The 23519-nt window shown below is 42.6% G+C and overlaps 1 protein-coding gene across 1 annotated transcript; it reads left to right on the top strand.

Moving 5' to 3' along the window:
- The first annotated feature begins 13431 nt into the window (after positions 1-13431).
- LOC121289370 (V-type proton ATPase subunit G 3-like) lies at positions 13432-20093 on the top strand. Its single transcript, XM_041208749.1, has 3 exons — positions 13432-13513; positions 17635-17735; positions 19914-20093. Exons 1-3 carry the CDS (start codon positions 13432-13434, stop codon positions 20091-20093), a joined length of 363 nt encoding a protein of 120 aa, XP_041064683.1.
- The last annotated feature ends 3426 nt before the right edge of the window (positions 20094-23519 follow it).

Here is a 23519-nt window from a genome sequence, read left to right as displayed (position 1 = left end):
GGAAGGTGGGTGACATGAAAATCACTCTGGGTTAGGAGCTCAGGAATAACTGGACCGGGTGTGTGGATTTAATTCAGTCCCGTAGTAATCTGATACGTAATATACCTTTAAGGCAAGTATTGTAATGTAAGATCACATGATCTTAATATCCAATATCAGAGTAGTGTGGGCTACTTCTATGTGACAGAGTCTTGAGTTAGTCACTGATGAGTGAAGACAGAGTTGTATGTTGTGAGCACACAAGTTTAGCTGTAGAGTTTAGTTTGTAAAGAAACAGCATGTGTTTATTCCAACGATGATCTCCTGATGTTCTCTGTCTCTGTACCAACTCGGTCAGCCCGAAACAAGCGTGCAACGCAATCCTTTAGCCCTGACAAACCAAGGGTACTGGGTCCAACAAGTCCTTATTTTAAAGTCAGGAGTGATGAGTAGATAAAACAATAAAAAAGACTGTCGGCATTTTGAGTTTAATTATTAGGGACGTAAAATATAAGAATAAGGAGGCCATGGTAATTTTGTACAAAAGATTAGTTAGGCCACATCTGTAGAATGCCATGTGTCGTTTTCAGCAACTCTTGATACAAAGGGCATTAAAGCCATAGAGAATATTTATTGATTAGCCAGGATGATTCCACAAATAGAGTCTTAACAGACTGGAGCTGTTTCTATCAGAGGGGAGAAAGGCATGAGAAGATTTAATAAAAATGTTTAAAACTGACGGAATGAATAGGAAGTAACTACAGAGTCAGTGACCAGAGATGATTAATTTGAAATTGAGAGACCGAGGAAAGAGATGAGGAGAAATTTCTTTTGATCTTAGGTTACAGGAGGATGGAATGCTTTGCCCCAGAGAGTGCCTTAAAGTGTTCAGAAGGCATTGAAGTGTTCGATCAGCCATGACCGCATTGAATGGTGAAGCAGGCTCGATGGGCTGACTGGCCTTTTCCTGTTCCTATGTTCCTATGTGCCTGGGGCAGAGGTTACAAGACCTTTTAAGTGAAAAGTGAATAAATATTTGCAGCAGAAAAATGATAAAGGACTATGGGGAGAGAATAGGATGGTGGGATTAGTTTTAGACCTATAAAGTGAAGATTCAGCACAGGTATGACGGGCTGAATTGCTTGCTCTGTGCTGTGAACCTCTATGATTCTGTCTCCTGGGGAAATCCCCTCACCAATTTTACCTTATTCCCTACTCCATGCTGTTTTGCTCTCTTCTTCTGATGTCATTGCAAAGACTCTCAGCTTCATAATCCGGAATGTGAAATCTGTCTTTATGTCACTGCATGTTGGAGTTTCAATATACTACCAGACACACAACCCTCGAAAAATTAGGTTGTTTGAACCCACAATTGTAAACCCTGGCCTATCCACCCAGAAAGGATGGGAATTGTTCTTCAGGTAAAATTAAACCTCTTGAAAGTAGATCTGGAAAATGGACATGTGCCCAACATGTATTCGCATCAGGACCTGCAGTCCGATGTTTCTGGGCAGAATAATCAAACTAATTTGGAATTCTCTATCCCAGAGGGCTTGAGTATATTCAAGACTAAGATTGATAGAGTTTTGAATGTAAGGAAATCGTAGGAAATGGGGATAGAGGTAGAAAGTGGAGTTGAGGCAGATCATTGGCCAGGATTTCATCAAATGGTGGAGCAGGTTCAAGGGGTCACATGGCCTACTCCTGCTCCCACTTCTTATGCCACAGCAAACCATTCAAAGATCACTGCCGGACAATTCTGGAACTTGACACTGCAAAGACCCACTTGATGATTGGATAAAAGGGCCTTCAACTCTTGAGACGAAGCACTATACATGGTTATGCATAAACAACAGAATTATGCATTAGGGTAACTGTTCTTTGCTTTCAAAAAAAAGTCAGGCTACACGAATCTGATCTTTCTGGAGGGTTGAATGCAGGGCTAAACCTCCACCTCCCAAAGTGATGTGGTATTTTATTGTTAAGCTAATAAATGTTGGACAGTTAGTACAGATAAGTGGAAGCCACATGCAACAATTCAAACATTTTAATAAAGGTAAAAGTAAGTAAAATGAAGGGGAGGTATCAATCTCTCGCTGTGGGCCAGGTGGTTCGCACACTTATAAAAAAAATCAGAAATGGAAGACACCTAAATCAAGTGTTGCTATAATTGAAAGAGGAAGATTTTGAACGAAATGATCACTCTCTTTGTTATCTGCAGGAATATTGCTGGTTTAATGCTGGATGGATCTTTTTCTTTGAAGTTAAAGGGTATATTCTGCAGGGATTCTTTTTGTAATAATGTCATCTACTGTAAATGCATCTGCTTTGCTTCATGAATATTTAGTTTTTCGGTCCCCAGTGCCTGAGGTGCGTGGGCAGGTGGATGATAGATCACATCTTTTGGTCCTGTTTCATGGCCATGCCTTTTGGGATCTAACCCCAATACAAACAAAGTATTTAATATTCCAGGTGCTGACATGCTAGACCCTCTTTAGATTTCACTCCGGAGTTGTATACACTGCTATGTATTCATCCAGCATTAATTTCTCATTTGCCCTAACTGGTAACCCTGGATTACCACCCATACCATCTGTTTGTCCTTGTCGATTGGACGTGATTTCCCAAAACTCTCTAGATTCGGGAATTGTGCCTCTGTGTTGAAAAAGTTGCAAGTGCTTCTGGAAGTCCATATAGACAACATCCAGAGACTGTTCCCATCCAGCAAGTTCCTGGCCTGAAACAAGTTCAATTTTAGTACTTAAGAAGGGACTGAGGGACAGACCAGGAAACTACAGGATCTATCAGTTGTTTAGATGTTATCGGGATCGTACAAGTAGGTGTGTTTGTCTGCCCGCCTCGCTCGCGATTGCCGGTAGCAGCACAAGATTCCAGCCATCAATTATCAAAGCCAAAGTACAGGTCTGAAAATATTGCTCATGTTAAGGACCGGACTTTGCAAAGTTCTCTCACAGCAACTTAAGCAAGTTCTTATAAGTTGCATTGCTATGGTTTATGATAAAATTGAAGACCATTATGAGCAGTGTTGCACTGATGATAAGCCCAGGCAATGCAAGCCACTTACCACATTCAAGAAGACCACATTAGAAATAACTAGCAGTGAAAATATGCAGAGATTTTTCCCTCCTCCCTGCATCGCTCCCATCCTGCAACTTCATCCCAAGCACCATAAATCTCAGACAAAAGGAAAATACTGCAGATGAGGCATACTAAAATAAATACTAAAAATGCTGGAAATACTCAGCAGGTTAGAAAGCATCTGTGGCAAGAGAAACAGATTTATTGTTTCAGGTCAATGACTTTTCATGAAAATGGTCATCAACCCAAAATGTTAGCTTGTTTCTCTCTCACCATAATGTTCATGGTGCCTCATTGAATAAATAAACAGACTAGTGTGCACTCAGCATGAGTAATGTAACATTAAGTACCAGGATAGTGTTGCTGCTCTGTGGTTAACACTGTCAACATGCTAATAACTGTCCACTTCTCTGCTCTCACAAGGAGAAATAAGTAAGAGTTCACAGTCTCTGCAGACTCTCTTTAAAGCCTTGCTTCGTGGCAGCTTGTGTCTCAATCACTATCTCTTCTAAACACAGACACAAACACCCCACAGGATGGAGGATAGTGGTGTTGTGTATTTATCTGCTGGTCTCAGGTCCAGCATGATTACTAACTCTTCTGCAGCATTCAGAATTCAAACCTCATGTGGCCAGCTCACAAATGGAGATTGCTAACAATGCAAATCATCTCACTGGTCACTTGTTTGCTTGGAACACAGGCAAGGTCTCGGAAAGATTTTGCACAGGACAGCACTCAATGCTCTCAAATACCAGAACTCCATCCCATCAACTACCAAACACAAGATCCTCAAGCTAGAATCATCAAATCCAGGCCAACCCCTCAAGAGCTATTGAATCCTGAGACCTCCACCTCCAACTCTGTGACTCTGATAGTGCCTGGTTCATAGCTTAACACCTCTATTTTGATAAGTGTTTCCAGTGGCTTATTGTGAGAAATCCCACAAGTAATATATTAAAAGCAGTATATCAATGTGTGAAGACACCAGGCTTTATTACAGATGCAAAACAATCTTAAATACCGAGGGGCTTTCAGCTGCAGCCTAAAGCTCCCACAAACACATAAATCTTACAGTTTCTAAGCCAAATAACAAACTCTTGAGTGACAATTTACTTATAGCAATTGCACCTTTGGCCCCTTTCTAACCTTGAAAGGACAGGCCCGCTTAATTTCAATTGGCAGAAAGTTGCATTACATGTTACATAGTATAACGAAACAACCTATCACTCAATTTACTGTCAGCAAAACCATGGAACCAAAATCCATTCATAACATTGCCAAAAAGATATGCTTTGAATGCATCTCTTAATCCTAACACTCGTCCATCACGTTTTAAAGGTCATACTTAAACTTCTGTGTCACACTTTCAAAAATAAAGATACAGGAAGGAATTTTAACTTCAAGAAATGTGTGGCTTTTGGAGCAGATGGAGGTGGGGGGTTGGGGGCCTGAAAATCAGGAAAAATACGAGTGTGTCAGGAAGTCAGCTTCAACTCAGCAACTGCCATGTTTAATGTGTTCATCTCAGGAGAGGCAGGTTGCCTACACCATGTTAATTGCTCAACTGAAGAGATTTAACTTTTAAGTTTAATAAACAACAGCGACAACTAAGGGGACTGAATCAGACCTATAGAAATACAACAATAAATGCTCAGAAATCACAGATGCCTTACTTTTTAACCTGGGAATTGGGTAAAGCTTGCTTCCTAAACTCATTCCCATGGGAATGGATGGTGCTTTGACTGTCACAGATTGGATCTCAGATTATTCTTCAGATAACCAAGATTCTGGGAAGGTTCCATCAGACTGGAAAGTAACAAATATTGCCCTTCCATTCAAGAAGGGAGGGAGGCAGAACCAGGAAAATATGGGCCAGTTAGCTTGACGTCCCTCGTGGGGAAGGTGTTAGAGTCAATCATTAAAGAGGCTATAGCTAGGCACTTAGGGAAACTGAAGGTAATGAAGGTGCAGAAAATTTAGATTTATTTTAAAGTGCCAGCCAGGACCAGCAGCTAGGGTGCCAAAGCACACACAGACAATCACAGCCTTACATGAAAGCTAAAAACCTGTACAAAGGGCTCAGCTGTAAATTTGCAATTAGGAAAGGGGAGAGGACATGGGATGATTCGATCAAGAAATGAGGAAGGCCATTTAACACCGTCTGATAGCCTCAAACCACATCCAGTCAGCCCCCGTAAACCTTTTGAACAGAACAAACATACATTCTTTGCTATCTTCAAAAGGACAATGCCCAGTCTCTGCACTGCAATTACTATACAAGAACACAATTGTCAGCCCACCGGGGGGTCACTGTGCTGTGGCCTTTGTCTAACTAATACCATTAAGTTGTAACTGATAGTAAAAAATATATAAACTGCGCTCATTTGAACCTCGGTGGAGAAGCACCTGGACTGCCCAGCGTTTGCTCCCTGCATGCATAATAAAGGAACCATTTGAATATTGCACGTGGACTCCGAGTGTTGAAATTTTGTACCAGAGTATTCCGTGGACCTTTCAGTAATCATGAAGAGTCAGCATAGTTTTGTGAAAGGGAAATCATGTTTAACCAATTTATTGGAGTTCTTTAAAGAAGCAGCATGTGCTGTGGATAAAGCAGAGCCTGTAGACATACTGTACTTGGATTTCCAGAAGGCATTTGTTAAGGTGCCACATCAAAGGCTATTGCAGAAAATAAAAGCTCATGGTGTCGGAGGTAACATGTTAGCCTGGATAGGAGATTGGTTGGCTGGCAGGAAACAGAGAGTAGGCATAAATGGGCCTTTGTCTGATTGGCAGGATGTGACTAATGGAGTCCCACAGGGGTCTGTGCTGGGGCTTCAACATTTTACAATTTACATCAATGACTCAGATGAGTGGAGCGAAGGCACGGTAGCTGAATTTGCAAATAACATGAAGATAGGTAGGAAACTATGTTGTGAGGAAGACATAAGGAGTTTGCAGACAGATATAGATAAGTTGAGTGAGTGGGCAAAAATCTGGCAGATGGAGTATAACGTGGGAAAATGTGAAGTTGTTCACTCTGTCAGAACTTGCCCTTTCTTTCCCACTCCTCAACTGATCGTAACAGAGATTTTTGAAATTTATAAGGATGAAGGTGTCAATTCAGTGTCTACTTCACCGTTTGCATGATGATTGCAAAGAACTCATTCCAAAAGGCTTTCTTTCTTGAGTTTAAACACAAAGGCTGAGTTTTTATTGAACTAAAAACCCACCGATGTAAAGATATAAAAAAATACTTCAAAAGGTAAACACACGTCCCAACCTTTGCAACATACACAAAAACACTGACATGTGAAATTATAAGTTATACGGTAGCGGAGGTTAACTTTTGGACAAATTAAGATTCAATGATAAAAGGTAAAAAATAGAGGTTCATTGTTTATGTGTCCATTGCTGCTGTTTGTGGTTGAGGCAGTTCTTTATGGTTCTTCGTTGTTTTTCTCTGGAAATTTTGAAGTGTCCTTCAGAACTTCTCTGCCTATAGTCCCCAGTATGATAATAAGCAGGCAGAGTTCCCTCCAATTGAATTTCTCTATCTCGATGATGTATTCCCAAAATATAACAGATATAGGGCTCTGAACTCAAGACAACAGGGGGAGAGATGATGCTACTGATGCATTTGCAGCCTTCTTCTTCTGTCACAGTAACCAAAAGACAAGCTTAATCTCATAGCCTTTCATGAGAGTTTCAGTCATGTGACAGCTGGTATTCATACACAACGGAGGGTGATCCATGTTAATGAAATGAGCTTTGATCTCCCATTATCAAAGGTATCAAGATGCCATTAAAACCGATAGGGATCCTTAGCACCCTCTTTGCATAATAGCTTTGTTAGTCCTCCATTGTTCTTGGTAGTCTCTATAGTCAGAAATCTAGTGGTCCATTGTCCTTACATTTTGTAGCGAATTTAGACAATGGCAGGTATGCAGTCCATCAGGGGAACTGCCTGTAGTAAGATCTCCTGGCAAATCCACGTTCAGGAGTTTCCAGACTTGGCCAATATGCAGGTCAGGTGACTTCTAAAGCCATTTTATAGTCTGTGTCTTTGCTTGGCAAAAGTCCTTTTAAAGAAGTTCAATATATATCTGACCAGCCAATGAAATTAAAGATTAATATTCTACATGCACACGTCACATTGTCACAACACTGTGCCCCCGACATTTTCTCCTTGTTATGGCTTTGGACTCTGCCAATCTCTTAGCCCACACAGGAGAGATCATAGGACCCAGTTTGCCTGTAACATCTGAGGAATTCCTTTTCTCAGTGAAGACAAAAGTTATAAGCTGCAGCCTGAGCAGCAGTTAAACTCTGAGCTCACCCTGTGCTTACCCAACATTAATTTAATTTTGTGTCCTTAAAGGAAGACAGTCTTTAACTTGGCAGCAGAATGATACTTCATAAATTATACATGGTATAATATCATCCTTAAAAGAGTGTGAGCAATGTCACAAGATATCCACGCATGCAGATAGGACCAAGACCTTAAAGATATAATTATACAATTCTAGAAAAGACAAACAGAAGCACAGCTGAATCACATTTAGAATTGCGAGATCACAGTCACGATCAATTAATAAAGCCAGAACAGAACTTATCCAGCAACAATGCATGACTGAACATAAGCCTCACTAAACCAGAGAAGAGAACAAGATTAACACCAATGAGAAATAAGCTCAAGAAAAAGCTGACAGAAAGAGGGCAATTACCATGTCCTAAGATATAAAGAACAAACCTTGCAAGAGGTCAAGATTCAGGCATCACGATGAGGGGTAAAATGGCAGAATCAATTCAATTATAAAATTGAAGCAGGTGAACTGAATGGAGTAGAATCATTGAAAACCTTGTGTAAACAGAGCACCGCCAGCCCAGCAATATTGAAATAGAAAGACGCTGTGAAGCAAATGGTGAGCTATTATATAAATCTCAATTGCACGTTTTTAATGCAACATTTTAACCAGTTCATCTGCAATTAGTGTCTCACCCCAGGCTTCAGATCGAGTGTTTCTGGCAGTCTTTTGTAATTAATGTATGGGGGCATCAGCAAGCAGTGTTGGAATATTCTTTAACATGATGCTGATATCCTTTTTTCTGAATGAGAATACCATAAAATTATAAACAGGATGAAATCGTCTCAGATTTTTATTAGTGCGGTAACAGGCATGAGGGAAGGTGTTTTACAGCTGGCCACAATGGTGGTATATCACGCAGTAGTGTCCCCTTCCCGGCTCATCCCACCTCATTAATAATGCATTCATGGGAAATACTCCGGATCACTGGTGGATGGGCTCAAATTTGCCTGCTACACTCTGACATCAGTGCTCCCTCGCTCTGGACGCCACATTTAAAGTGCCCCAGAGCACAGCCAACTCCATGTCTACAGACCAGGACTGCTCCAGGCGACAGGTGGCCCCGAAAGCAAAGAAGACGGCAGCCCCCAAATTTAGTAACACCTCTTTGGGACGCCGGCTGGATACAGTGAAAGGCTGCCGCAATGTCCTCCATCCCCATTCTGGCCACAGGAGGTCCACCAGAGTCACCAATCCGACATGGCAGCAGCGGTCAGCACCACCAGAACACAGAGGAGACCAACCATCCAGTGCAGGAAGAGGGTGAATGCTCTCATCCATTCTGCCAGGGTAGGTCAACCTCCTCATCACTCTCAACTCACTCACTCACCAACCCATCACACATCCACAGGGATCTCAGGCCTCAAGATCACTAACTCTCACCATCACCTTCATATCTCCATCAGGAGGTCACATCTTCATCCCATCCATGGCTCCACTCACCACACAAACATTCCACACTGGGCCATGCATCCTGCTCACACTCTCCCCATCTGGTTCCATGCTGGAGAAGCTGGTTCACAGCAGCAGGGAGAGATCCCAAACCAGGAGATGGAGTGGCCCACATTAGACCCCTCACTCACTTTGAGGTGTGTGCCATCATGCTGGCTGATAAGGACATGGACCATGCCTGCGGTGACAGTGAGATTGGCAGCAAAGACCCACATGAGGATCCTGCACCACATTATCCTCTCTCAACCCACCTGTGAGTACTCTTACTGCTGCTTTTGACTCTGCTGCCATGCACTAATTATCTCTACTTTGGTTCATAGGGAGCAATGCCAAGTGACCGACACCTTCAGTCAGCCAGTCCCTTAGCTCCATCCCCTCACGTCCAGCCAAGAGGACACCTCCTCCATTGAGGTGCTGGAAATAAGCAGCCTGGAGATCATAGCGCTTACACACAGCCTCCACCAACGCACAGACACACACCTTGGTGGCAACTAGATCTAGAGCAGTCCCGGGTTCACAACCCGGTGGTCACCGCACAGACATGTGCCTGCAGGAGGAGGAGGCAGGTTCAGATGAGTTCCCCGGCACTCGAAGGACTGTTGGGGAAGAGGCTTCTGTGAGGTCCAAGTCAGATGACAAGCTTCTGGATTCGGCCTTCCAGCTGTATAAATACTGTGGCTATAAGAGCAGGTCAGAGACTGGGTATTCTGCAGAGAGTAACTCACCTCCTGACTCCCAAAACTTTTCAGCCATCTACAAAGCACAAGTCTGGATCATGATGGAATACTCCCCGCTGCCTGGATGAGCGCAGCTCCAAGAACATTCAAGAAGCTCAACACCATCCAGGCAAAACAGCCTGCTTGCTTGGCGTCCACTACCTTAAACATTCGTTCCCTCCACCACCAGCAGTGTGTACCATCTACAAGCTGCACTATAGCAACTCACTGAGGCTCCTTCAACAGCACAACCAAACCCCATAAACTCTACCTCCTATTAGGACAGCACATGCATGTTCCCCTCCAAGCCACTCACCATCCTGACTTGGAACTATATTGCCGTTCCTTCACTGTCGCTGAGTCAAAAATCCTGGAACTCCTTCCCTAACAGCAATGTGGATGTACCTACAACACATGGACCACGGTAGTTGAAGAAGGCGGCTCACCACCACCACCTTCTCAAGGGCAATTAGGGATGGGCAATAAATGCAGGCGTAGCCAGTAATGCCCACATCCTGTGAATGAATAATAAAATGGTGGGGTGATTAAAACCGGCCTTGCTCAAGAGGCCAGGATTAGTTGAGTGCAGATATCAGAGCGCGCGTGGGCTGGAGAATATTACTGAGATAGGAAGTGGTAAGCCATGGAAGGATTTCGAAACAAAGATGAGAATTTTTAAAATCGAGTTGTTGCTTGACCAGGAGCGGTCAACGAGCACAGGGGTGATGGGTGAACACGATTTGGTGCAAGTTAGGATGGGTAGCCAAGGTTTGAATAACCTCAAGTATGAATGTGGATGCCTGACCAGGAGTGCATTGGAAGAGTCAAACCTGGAGGTAACAAAGGCATGGATGAGGATTTTAAGAAGGTCGTTATTTACTGGAAGTAGACTCATGATTAAATTTGATTTCTGTAGTTTCATTCTCACCATATATACCAGACACATTTTTTTTTAAGCCAGCACAAATTATTTCTCAGTAAAGCTGAGGTAATGATGACATATAACATTATTAGTATTTTTCTCTGAATGCACAGTGTACCTCATGGTTAGGTTACCACAGAAACAAAGACCTTAAATATACTCAAAACTAACAGCAAGGAAAGGAATAATAAATACTCCAGTGCTCTCTCCTCTCTTTATTACCATCGATAACAAGGAGAAAGATATTTTTAGCTGGCAAAGAACTGGAACATATAAAAACCAAGTTGAACAGGTACATAATTACCATTGACTTCATTATTTCATGTGATTTCAGTCACTCCAGAGAATAGCAAGTATTTTGTCATAATGTTTTTACTAAATTAATGCCTTCCTTGGTTTTAGTAAGGTTAAGGAGTACAATTGACTGCCATTTAAATAATAAAGGGGAGCATTTCCTGCACTGCAAACTCAACTTGCAGCAAAAATACAGAACAGCAAACAGGATAGGAAAAGAAGAGATTATCAGCTTATACAATCTTACACAATGTCAGCATTGTCCTTTCTTTTTAATGCTTTGGGAAACTGCATGCTTAGTATCAGCTTGGCACAATCTTTTACTGATATCAAATGTACAGTATACTGGAACTGGGTGGGATGGGGGAAGGAAAGAGAGGGGAGAGACCATAGGGTAATTCTATAAGGAAGGGGTTCAAGTTCCAGGAACTCTGCACTTATAAATGTTTTGGCCCTGAAATGTTCACAATGTGTATTAATTCCTCCGCTAAGCTTAGTCCTATGATTCACACCTAAAAAGAACATTTCCCTTAGTGTTTCATTCTCTGCCACTTTTCTTCCAGGAATGTCCACTTTGAAGAAGTTATGAGCTTCTCTCCATCAGGATTTTCGTTTGTCTCTTTTACCTTGTTTATCTTCATTGCTTTTTTTTCCCCTTCTTGTATTTGAGCAGGACCTCCCCTTTTGTTCTTCCACCCACCTCCCCCCAATTTCACTTGCTCAAAGCCTGTTCTGTCTTTCCTCAGATCTGATGAAGGGCCATTGATCTGAAATGTAATGCTGTCCTGTGCTCCGCAGGTGCTGGCTGACCTGCTGAGTATTTCCAGCTTTTATTTCTCTAACCAGAATCTTCATAAAATCTGTCATGGGAAAACATATATGCACATTTCACCAGAAGGTTAATGTGGCCCTTGGAAGCTTAAAGGGTCTAAAAGGCCCCCAAAAATGTTCATGTTGTGCCTAGAAATTTTATCATTGGGGTTTTAGTTGTGTGAGTGTCGATCAAGGTGAAGTGTATTAGATTGGGATGAACATAAATACTGGCATGGAGCACGTCATAACAAAGATACTTCTTCAAACCTGTATCTTTGAGCAAGCTTTTGGTCACCTAACTTATCTCCTTATGTGGCTCAGTGTCACACTTGTATAATTTTCCTGTGAAGCCCCTTGGGAAAGTTTTGTTATGTCAAAGGCACTATATAAAGGTGGAGTTTTTTTTTAGTCTTTACAAATAGTGAGGAAGGTGACTGGGCCCGATTTTAACTCTGTATAAGTGGGCAAGATTTTAATTCATTCAAAATCTATCCGCTTACAATGAGTTAAAATCAGGCCCAGTGAACGAGTTTTGAGTGAGTTAAAATCTTGCCCGCCATATCCAGAACTTGTGAGCTATGTGGGTTCTTTCAATCAGCCTCCAGTTTCCCGACACGACAGGGCACAGTTTAACTGTCTGGAGATGGGCAGCCGGCGGCTGGGAGAGGAGACAAGGCTCCAGCCAGGCCTATGGGCCCTCCCTACTGCCTGAGTGTGGTGTAGCAATGTCTGCCATGTGGAGAGATTCCCCCATTCCACCACCATCGTCGTGGCCTGGCTCCTTTCTCTGTGCTTTATTTAATTTTCCCAAATCCCAAAGAGTGACCATTTGTTGCCATGGGTGGCTTTAGGTCCCAGTAACGGTGTCAGCTCACGCTTGCTGCTCCCAAAGCGAAAATTCAGCCCACGCTTTTGAAGGTTCCCACATACAACAGTTTAAAAATACTTGACTGACAGTGAAGTGCTTTACGTTTTCTATCTTTCTCCTGTTTTTTTTCTCACTTTCTCTTTTCTCTCTTTTACTCGCTTTCTTACTTTTGCTCACTCTTTCTTTCATGCTGAGCTCTGTCATCCACGTCTTGGTCAAATTCTTAACTGGCAGTTAAAATGGATTACCAGTATGAGACCAATAGGTACAGGGTGTAAAGTGCATTTGGCAGTACCCAAGTTATGGTGTGAGTGTGGATCAGTCCCTCTAACAGCCAGCAGATGGCAAAATACGAGTATAATCCCACCATATGCAGAACTCCTTTACCTGGCAATAAGTGTTTGATGTTTTGAGAATGCAGGCATTCACATTTACTTACTGAAATGTTAAAAATCAATGCTGTGTACATTTATAAAGTCTCCTGATTTGAGTTATACCACCAGAGTGGAAAGAATAATTGAACCTAAGTAGAATAGAAATTTGAAGATAAAATTTGGGTTATAAAAATTATTAAACGTGGGCCGTGGATAACATCGGACTCCTGAAACTGTCATTTGGATAATTTAATAGTTTCAGTGTGTTGCTTCATAAACTCATTTGTGGGTGACTGGATCTCGTGTTATTGTTTTGTTTTGACCTAGGATAAGGGACACTAAGGATTGGTGAGCTATGGCTGTTTTCAGTAGGTAGTAGCTGCCTGAAAGCAGCCAGTGACTGGAGCAGGCTGCTACCTTACAAGCCGTATCTGAACTACCTTTGTTATTCTTAGCAACAGTGAGGTAGCACACTCATTGGAATCCCTATAAATTTGGGCAGGGGTTCAGATCAGCAACTTCAGAGGGAGCTGGACGACAGAAGAACATGACCAGCCACTCACAGGGAATCCATCAGCTTTTACAAGCAGAGAAACGAGCCAAAGAAAAGTTAGAGGAAGCCAAGAAGAGTGAGTAAACTGAACTAACTAATAATTGCTGGTTCACATAATCAAAAATGGCTTCAGTACCAAATGGAATCAAAGTGCAAAGATTAGTTCATTGGAGGAAGATTTATTCAAGATGTTAAAGACTCTTAATAATCAGAATGATAAGAATGTACTAAAAACACAAGAGTTGGCACAAATGACGCACTTCATTTCACGTCATTTACGATCAAATTTAGGACTTGTGCCTTTGTACTGGCCATAATCTGAGGTTACAATGTTGTAGCTATTCCACTTGGGAGTGACAGGAAGATCATGTGTGAGGAGTGAACATGCAATGTCACAAATCCCGCAGAGATCTGCATACACCATGCTAGAGAAGAATGAATAATTTAGGGATGAGTTCAGTTTTCTTTGTTAACACCTGCCACCGTTGAATAAACACATTGCATCACCGACTGAAATTCTGCCTGCAGCAACCTCAGGTTAAGCTGCTGTGTCCTACACGGTTACAATTTGCACAGATAACCAGGCCAGCGCAGGGCTCTAGAATCATTGGCTTCTCTGGATCAATACTCAGCAGGGAAAACAGTGTAAGCCTCACTGTTTTCACATCTGGAGAACCCAGGTCACAAATGAGGTCTCCACATGGTGCAGACCTTGATTTAATGGTCCGCAAGATCATTAAGGGCGAGGATGTCCATTTAGCCCCTCCTGAATGACTCCATTTGGAGAAATCTGGTCCCTCTATTGCAGCATCCCATTGTTCCAAATGGTTCCAGGGATTTCACCTCCACTGACTCCATCTGGGAGTCCATTCTGTGCATTTAGCCCTCTCTGCATGAGAAGACAGAGCGACATTTTATCCAGATTAACAAGGGAAGCACTTTACTTTTAAAGTCCGAAGCGCCAGTCATACCATTCTTTAATCTAAAAGCAACAGGGATTCCTTCTTCTACTTTTTTTGTTTTGTGACCCTATTCAACGCTGACTCCTGCTGAGGTTAGGGCTTTGTAGGTGCCAAGAGCCCAGCTGTACTTCACTGAGCCAAGACATTGAGCATTGGCAGGTTATCTGTCTGTAGGAGCAGGGTGGGGGAGGAGTGGGAAATCACAAACAGAGGCCGAACTTGTTTCCCTCCACCCACAGCGGTATTTCCTTTTCCCATCGGGTACAGCTCAGCAGGGAATCCCTAGCTCAGTTCCTCTAGCCAGGATTTCCCTGCTGATCGTTGTCCTACTGGAAAAAGAAACGCTGGTGCCCGGATGCCAAGTGAAGGGCACGATCCAGTGTGTAGCGCCCCAACTGCCAGTTTGGCTGGGATTAGCCACCTCAGCAGCAAGTACAAGTCTAAGCTTGGGCCATCTGGTCTTACATGGTTCTATTATTCAGCTGCCTTTACCAAATGAGCCCGTCATGGGAAGTGCAGCAGACATTCTCAAGTCTCGTTTTCTTTATATTCACCATGTTATTGTGTTTTTGCCACATATACTCTTTACTTAAAGTTTTAAATATCGAAATTTTTTTTTTTTCCTGAGACCCAGATATAGTTCCACCTCCCTCAAGGCTCCGAGTTAACCAGGCTAACAGCAAGAGTAGTGAGTAATCACTGAAGCACACTAGAGTTTAGTGGGCTCAGGCTGAAACTGCACCCAACATATACCAATTTTATATACAGCAGATTGTTTGTGATAGAGCTATAACAATCTAACTGCAAATTCCAAGGAATACAGTTTACAGTCACAAGTGTTAAAAATCTATGGGTGAGAATTAAAGCAAAGTCCACTGCTAAGTGTATTTATCAGTGCAGAGAGAATAACAAACCTGTATTTCTGATCACTAATGCTGCTCCTACATAAAATCTAAACATTGAGAAGTGCCAGCATTTGGGGGTTTTGTGCTCTGTCTTGAAGGGAAACCAAGATGGAGAGGTCATGTTTGGACAGTCCAATTCCCCCAGCAAATCTCCTCCCCACTTCCTCCTCACACCCCAGATCTCTCACATACCCTCCTGGGAGCTCAAACAGCTCAGGGCTCTCTTTTGCACAGCGCAGAATCCAAAAAATTAATCATGTCAACATGCACGAACATAAATTAAAACAATCTGTGCATGTCAGATTAATACAATAACACGTGTCTAGCAATGATGAAAATTTCATAGAAAGCACTTTATGGGTCTGGATTATTTACTGAGGTCTGTCTGATCTTCCAAATGTGCATATGTTCAGCATTAAACTCTGGATTTAACTGTGGTTATTTGGGATTAATTCCCAAATTGGCCGCTTGATTGATCTGGATCATATTTACTATGGATGAACAAGTTACCACAGTGAATCCTTCCATGCTCTCTCATGGCGCAAGCAATGTTTGCATGGCAATGAGTGGGACTGGAATGGACTTCCAGCTCTTGCTCCATCTGAATGATATTGCTGAAACGCTAACAGTCTTCCCCATGTGTGTGTGCATTAGAAGGAGATCAAGGCTGTAAAAGCTTGCTGACTGTGTCTGCCACAAAACGAGGAGTGGATCTGTTACAAAGCATGGAATGGAGTATGCCTCATTATTTGATAACATGGCAAGCTTATTATCGCTGTGATATGTATAGTGTTCAGCTATAAAAGTTACTTTTGAAAATCCACTCAGAACATTTTTTTATTGGAATGGGTGCTATCCAAAGCACAAGGTAAACCTTCTAGTGAGGTGAAAACTGCTAAAATGTTTGGCCTGACTCAAAAACAATCTTCTCATTAACATAGGCTGGGTAGTCTAGAGCTAAAGGGTCATAAACCCAGAATAAAGGGTCGGCCATTTAGGACTTTAGATGAGGAGAAACTTCTCCACTCAACGGGCTGTGACTTTTTGGAATTCTCTACCCCAAGAACAGTGGATGCTCAGTCATTAAGCATATTCAAGTTAGAGATCGATAGATTTTTTAATACTAAGGGAATTAAGGGATATAAGGATAGTGCAAGAAGGTAGAATTGAGGTAGAAGAACAGCCAGGAGCATATTGAATGGCTGCCCAGAAGGAAAGAACAGTTCAGACCAGTTCTCTCATTTCCCAGTGGTTTTCTATTTTAAGGTATACAAGACCAGTTCGGACCAGTATTCTTATTTCCCAGTTTTTACTGTTTTTTCCTTCTGGGTGAGCAGGCTGGAAGGGCTGTTTTGGCCTAGTTCTGCTCCTGTTTCTCATGCAGCTTAAACCGCAATATACAGCAGTCAAAGTAAAAGCTAACTGAACATCAGTCAGGTAATAGTTTGTCACATGCGACACCACTTCAGAATGTCTCTAAACTCACCCCCCAGTGAGGATCCGGAATTGCATCGTAAAGTTAGATGAAAGTTTTGAATTGGATCTTGTTAATGCACTTCATCGCCCTGTGGAAGAAATAAGAACACGTTCAAAAATCTTTATGTTATGACTTCCTGAAGAAACAGTCCTTATGTTACAATCAAGAAGCAGAGAATCACCCTTCTGGGAGAATCCTGCCAGTGACATTCTTGACTTAGGTTTTAGGAGGTGTGCAAAAACAGCCCATGATATGCACACCACACCCCCACCCCCAATCCTACCACCTCATTGCTCGCAACTCATTGTTTGGAAAATAGCAGGGCTGAAGCCCCAGCTCAGTTCTGGGGTTTCGGACAAAAGCACCAATCTATTAAGCCACTGCGACCCCTGCCAGTTTGACAGACAAAACACTTACCCGACGCACACTGATTCCTGCAGTGGTTTCTGGCAAGCCACCACCATTACCACCATGTTGTGCTGAACATATCATAAAGAAGGCATTAGGCTGCAGGTTACAGCAGCTCAGAACAGCAGTGAGGAATCAGAAAATAAACAGCAGTAACCTTCTATAATTAGATTTTGTAGTTGGGTACCTAATGAAAATCATGCACAAGAAATGGAATAGAAGCAGCATCTCCATGAAAAAAAAATCAATATATCATAGAAAAGAAATCATTCTAGACGTAGGTCGACATAACTCACATGAGCATTATTAATCAGTCCAGTTTCATTCAACAGTTTCATTTTTTGCAATCCATTGGTTCCCTTTGTGTCCGATCTGTTTATTAGATCTGTGGCAGAATTGGTATAAAACACTTATCAGGCATTTTCTTTGTGAATATTGCTTGTAGGGAAAGGACGGCGGCTGAAACAAGCAAAGGATGAGGCTCAAGCTGAGATAGATCAATATCGTCTGCAAAGGGAGAGAGAGTTCAGACAAAAGCAAGATTCGGTGCGTATTAATGCAAACAAGTAGACTTGTTTTAATTGCTGCATGCTTTGAAAATTAGGCTGAATGAACCATATTGTTAGAATCATTGGTTACGAATGTAAAGTCCCTGCACACTGTTCCTTCTTAAAAGAATTGTGGCCAAGAGCAATGGGATTTAAAACATTTCTTAGCGGTCCTGGCCACATAACAGATTTGTGGAGTTACCCACAACTTCAAAAATGGAGACATTATTGAATCTCACTCCTGGCCGCAAATCAGAGCCCACTCCATTTATGTCATGACTTTACGTTTTGACAATATCATAATTAAGTTAAGATTCCCAAAATAACAGACCATGGTCTTGAAAATCCACAGGGCGCAATCCTGATGGATCCTCTGGGAATTGTGCTCCCTGTTGCACCCTAGTGCTAACCCCATTGGCTTATGCAAGATCAATGTGCAGGCATTCTACATGGGACCTGGCAAGCATCCGCGCTAACATGAACACATCCTTGGTGCCTTTTCCTGTCCATGCAGCTGGTCATTTTGAGTGCGTGAATATGTGTTCGGGAGGTGGGGAGAGTGGGGTTAGTGGTGGGGACGGATAGAAGAGTACAAGAGTTCACTGTGCCCTCTCAGGGGGCCAATCCAATAAATTAAGTTTTAATTTAAAAAAAAAATCTTCACAGCTAAGAGACATTTATAACCCAGAGGTGGGGCCCATGTATTATCATCTAGAGTGCAGAATGCCTCAAGTTGCTTAGTGTATCAGCTTCCAGTCCCTTCTGATTCAGTGAGAATTGAGGGTGTCACTTCCTCACGGCTCATCTTGGCGTCACTGGCCTTTCAAGGGAGAGGTGCAGTTTATGACAGGCGCAACCACGTCCTGTACTGTTTGACGGTAGGCTTTGCTGGGCTTCTTAGAATCATGGTGGGAGTCCGGGGCATGTATGCTTGAAAAAAAGTCTGAGAAAAGATACAGCCCAAATTGCCCGTTGCGTAAAAGCGGTGTGTGTGTTGTGGTACCAGGCCAGACCGATCAGTAAGGACCTAGCGTCAATCTTTTGGCCAGTGCTGTGTCGCAACAGGACTCCCTGGGCAGGATTTCTAGTTCAGCGGGCACCCACGATTGGTGGGCCTGGGAGCTGCTGGGGAACGGACGCCAACCGCAATTGGCCCCCGACTGTGATTTTATGCTGGCTGGCCAATTAACAGCCAGCCAGGGTGACAGGCGCGCTGGAAGGCTCAGCGCTGCCGGGGGTGAGGGTGGGGTGAGGGCAAGCGCTGAAGTCAGCGCGGGCGTGGGGGAGCGCGGAATGCAAGCTCCCTGAAGGCAGAGAGCTGCCTCAGGGAGCTGAAGGACTTAAATGCAATAAAGAGAGATTTTAAAAACTGTGGGAAAAAATGCCACGCATCAGAATCAGTCACTGGGACATACGGATGATGAAAATTCTGTCCAAACATTTTAATGCTTTTTTTAGAATTAATATCGGAAACCTCATCCCACCCATAGATGAGGTTTCCTGAAAAATGCAAAGGCCGCCTGGCCAATTCACCCGGCTGCCAACCATAACATTGGATGGGCAGCAAAAAATCTCAGTTGATTACTACTTTAATGGTCTTAAATAGGTCTCTTAATTGTCAGCGAGTGCGCTTCCACCTCTCATGCACACCCGCTGACCAAAATATCGCGTGAGTGCACGATGACATCGGGACACTCGCCCGACCATCATCGCGAGCTATTTCACACTCGAGCGTCCGTCTGCCCACATACCGAGCGAAAAATTCTGCCCCCTGTCTCTATGCTGGATGGACAAGGAAGGATATCAGTCAGAGTTTCTATTTTCCATGGCTACATATAAGCAAAGTACATATGCATGGATGCTGCATGAGGACAGGATCAGGTTTGCCTCTGCTAGCTTCACTTACTCAATAATACACTATCAATTGCTGTTCAGCCTCAAACATAAAGCAGGTCATTTTGTGTAAAAGTAACAGAGGAACTCTGACACCCACAGAATCTTCTCCCAGTGTATTCAGGAGAAGGGGAGGGAGAAAATGGAGGAAGAAAAATGGGAATCTTAAATATATATGCTGTAAACATCCGAATTTCAAGAACTGTTACCAAAATGTTTCCAGTGGAAAAACCCAATGATGTGGCCTTCTGTTTACAATAAACTTGTCTCTGTTTTGTCCTAGATCATGGGATCTCAAGGTAACCTTTTAGTCAAAGTGGATGAGCAAACCAAAGCAAAAATCAATGGGCTCGTAAGCAACCATGAACAGAATAGTGAAAAGGTTCTGCAAGACCTCTTGGGGATTGTTTGTGAAATCAAACCTGAAATCCATATTAATTTTAGAGAAGCTGGCTTCCATTGACTGGAGAATCAGTGGTAAATTAAACTTTATCAAACTACAAACCTGGTGCCACTGAAATTAACCGAGGCTGGATAACACCATGGCATTGGATAACATTTTAATGAAAGGCTGTGTTGACACTTTGTCTTTTTTTTTTGTTTTTTGAGTGAATGCCTTGAGGTGTTTTCCTACATTAAAGGTGCTATATAAAAGCAAGTAGTTGTTGCTGGATCCTACCTTCACTCCCTTCTCCTGCAGTTAGTGCCAGGATCCATAACAATCCTTTTAGGGGAGGAAGGCATATTAGCCCCAGATATCGCAACTCCTCCACCTATGCTGCACTCCCTTTACCCAGTAAGAACACAAGAAGGAAAAAGGAACAGGAATGGCCCATCCAGCCCCTTGAGTCAGTTCCACCATTCAGTTAGATTATGGTTGATCTGTATCCAAATCCAGGAGGTTCCCTGAGAGGTGTGGAAAGCAATCCGCTACCCCTCCAACCTGTTGATCTATAGGTTGACCTTAGGGAGCCTGAAAAACATCAGCAAACAGAGTCACAAAGGGAAACTTCAGTTTCATGTCATTTGAAATTCAGCTTCAAGTTCAGTCTCATTATTAAGACGTGCAGCTCCGATGTATTAAAATTACCAGATCACGTTACCTATCCCTTCCAACAGTTCACCCAGAAACCAAATTCACTGAACAGTTTCACTAGACATGGTTAACAGGGAGAGTTACTGTTCTCATACATCTTCATGTGTGCAAGACATAAGAAATATGTATAAAAACAAAAAAACAAAAAAACTGCGGATGCTGGAAATCCAAAACAAAAACAGAATTACCTGGAAAAACTCAGCAGGTCTGGCAGCATCGGCGGAGAAGAAAAGAGTTGACGTTTCGAGTCCTCATGACCCTTCGAAGGGTCATGAGGACTCGAAACGTCAACTCTTTTCTTCTCCGCCGATGCTGCCAGACCTGCTGAGTTTTTCCAGGTAATTCTGTTTTTGTATAAGAAATATGTACTTTAGTCTTGTGCCTAACGATTTTAGTCCATACTTGACATCCAATAAATTGTCATTTTAAAACTTGCCAGTTTTGATTTTTTTTTAAGGTTTGTTTTCCAAAATTTCAATTTGATTCTCATCGGAAGGCAGCAGGACAGGTACATAAGGTGGTTAAGAAAACATACAGGATATTTACCTTTATTAGTCAAAGCACTGAATACAAGAACAGGGAGGTTATAATGGAGCTGTATAAAATGTTTGTTAAGCTACAGCTAGAGTACTGTGTGCAATTCTGGTCGCCACACAATAGGAAGGATGTGATTGCATTGGACAGGGTGCAGAGGAGATTCACCAGGATGTTGCCTGGGCTGGAGCATTTCAGTTATGAAGAGAGATTGGATAGGCTGGGGTTGTTTTCCTTAGAGCAGAGAAGGCTGAGGGGGGGGACATTGAGGTGTACAAAATTATGAGGGGCATAGATAGGTTGGATAGGAAGAAGCTTTTCCCTTTGGTGGTGGGATCAATAACCAGCAGGCATAGACTTAAGGTAAGGGGCAGGAGGTTTGGAGGGGACTTGAGGAAAAATCTTTTCATCCAGAGGGTGGGGGGGGATCTGGAATTCACTGCTTGAAAGGGTGGTAGAGGCAGGAACCCTCACAACATTTAAGAAGTATTTAGAGGAACATGTGAAATGCCATAGCATACAAGGCTATGGGCCGAGTGCTGGAAAACGGGATTATAGTAGATAGGGGGCTTGATTGGCCAGCCCAGACACGATGGGCCGAATGGCCTGTTTCTGTGCTGTATAACTGTATGACTATGACGCAGGTGTTTGTATTATTGGAATGTTGCCAGGTTCAGTTCCCAAAATTTGTGTTATCCTCTTGCACTTCAAACCACACTTCCAAGTCATGACAGATTGCACATTTTCTGTGCTCTGCGTGATCACAGTTTGACACGTTTGACATCAGTGACATTGGGGCCAGGTTTCTATGTTTGTTATTGACCAATGGGCGAGCTTCCAAGGAAGTCCATATGTTTCAGACATCTTTTAAAAATGTACCATATTTCACCTATTAAGTTATAGAACCTTCTCTTTTGGTTCTTCCAAAATATTTGAAACCCCTTTTATTTCTGGGAGGCTGGTGTCTCTGGGAGTTCTGTTTTCCAAACTGCAGGCCCCACTTTGGGGAGGTGGAGAGGGGGATGGTGATGGTGATGATGAGTGGGTTCACCAAGTCTGGCACTGGGAGAAGGGAAGCAGATTTCGCTGTTTACTTGGCATGAATCGGTTCATGGGCACCAGTTCCTTGTATACTTGCTTAGACTGCGCCAGTGTGATCAAAGTGGTTTATACTTTGCCTGGCCTATTTTGAAAGACTCAGGTCTTTACAGTCACTAGTTGCCCTGGTGACATCCTCTTGGTGGCCCAGAGATACAATCAGCAGTTGCTGGTTTTAATTCGCTTGTATTTCAACCTTTCAGGTGACATTCATTTCCGTGATAACAGGGGGAAAGCTCTGCTTAGATGTGAACAGCACACAAACAGCCCATCCACATCAAGCACCCATGATTTACATATTAATTAGTTACAATATGAAGCAGGGGATGGACTGAGATATTCAAGTGCTTAAGAATCGGGGTTATGCTTTCCTGCTTATATTTTGTCCTTTTATTTAAGTATCAGAAACATTCATGTAGATAGCTGCAAAAATAGCAAAGCGTAAGCCTTTGGGAACAGAGCCCTTTGTGTAGCAGGTAATTCATTTAAACTGTTTGATATATTAAGATGGGCTTTTGTAATGAGTCTTTTTTGTGGTACTTGGAGCCAGCGTTAAAAGATGGGATACAAATCAAAATGTCACAGCAGCTACTCATTTGTCTGTTTTAGTTTCATTCTCTTAATAACCCAACTTAAAAGATGCACAAGCCTGTATCGAGGAGATGGGAATCATATCAATTCTGTGCTTTATCTCCTAGTGGAACAAAGTAGCAATTTGTGACCTTCCACTGGATAGCAGCAATAATTAGTGAAAATGTGTGAATTAAGTTATCTTAACAATCTGCTAATGTTCACATTGAGCAGTAAATTACCTAGAAGCGCTTCCCAAATGCTGGTTTATTTCTGTCAGGCGAAAGTGTATTTTGAAACCCTATTGTTCTTGTTCCTGTTAGGGTAATTATGCTTATTTTTGTACCTGAATCCCCAGATGACATGACTGAAGTTCAACTTCACAATATATAAAAAAAACAAGATTCTTCACGCCTCGTTTTTTTTCCTTTAACTCGATCGAGCAAGCCCCTGCAAAATCTATTTTGAAGTCACCGCTTCAAGAATCCCAGGGTATTGTGTTAGTGCAGTACTACAGTCCTGTGACAAGTGTCACCTGACCTCACCTAACAGCACTTTCACCTCTGAATCAGAAAATCCCACTTCAGGACT

The sequence above is a fragment of the Carcharodon carcharias genome, chromosome 16 (genome assembly GCF_017639515.1).
Source record: "Carcharodon carcharias isolate sCarCar2 chromosome 16, sCarCar2.pri, whole genome shotgun sequence".
Classification (NCBI taxonomy): Eukaryota; Metazoa; Chordata; class Chondrichthyes; order Lamniformes; family Lamnidae; genus Carcharodon; species Carcharodon carcharias.
Note: the sequence above shows the minus strand (reverse complement) of the source record. Positions and strands in the feature narration are given on the sequence as shown.

Bases quoted from the DNA above. Each gene is read 5' to 3' on its own strand.
- LOC121289370 (XM_041208749.1), top strand. From the start codon at position 13,432: ATGACCAGCCACTCACAGGGAATCCATCAGCTTTTACAAGCAGAGAAA. The intron at 13,514-17,634 runs GTGAGTAAACTG...TATTGCTTGTAG, and splicing joins GTTAGAGGAAGCCAAGAAGA to GGAAAGGACGGCGGCTGAAA. The intron at 17,736-19,913 runs GTGCGTATTAAT...GTTTTGTCCTAG, and splicing joins TCAGACAAAAGCAAGATTCG to ATCATGGGATCTCAAGGTAA.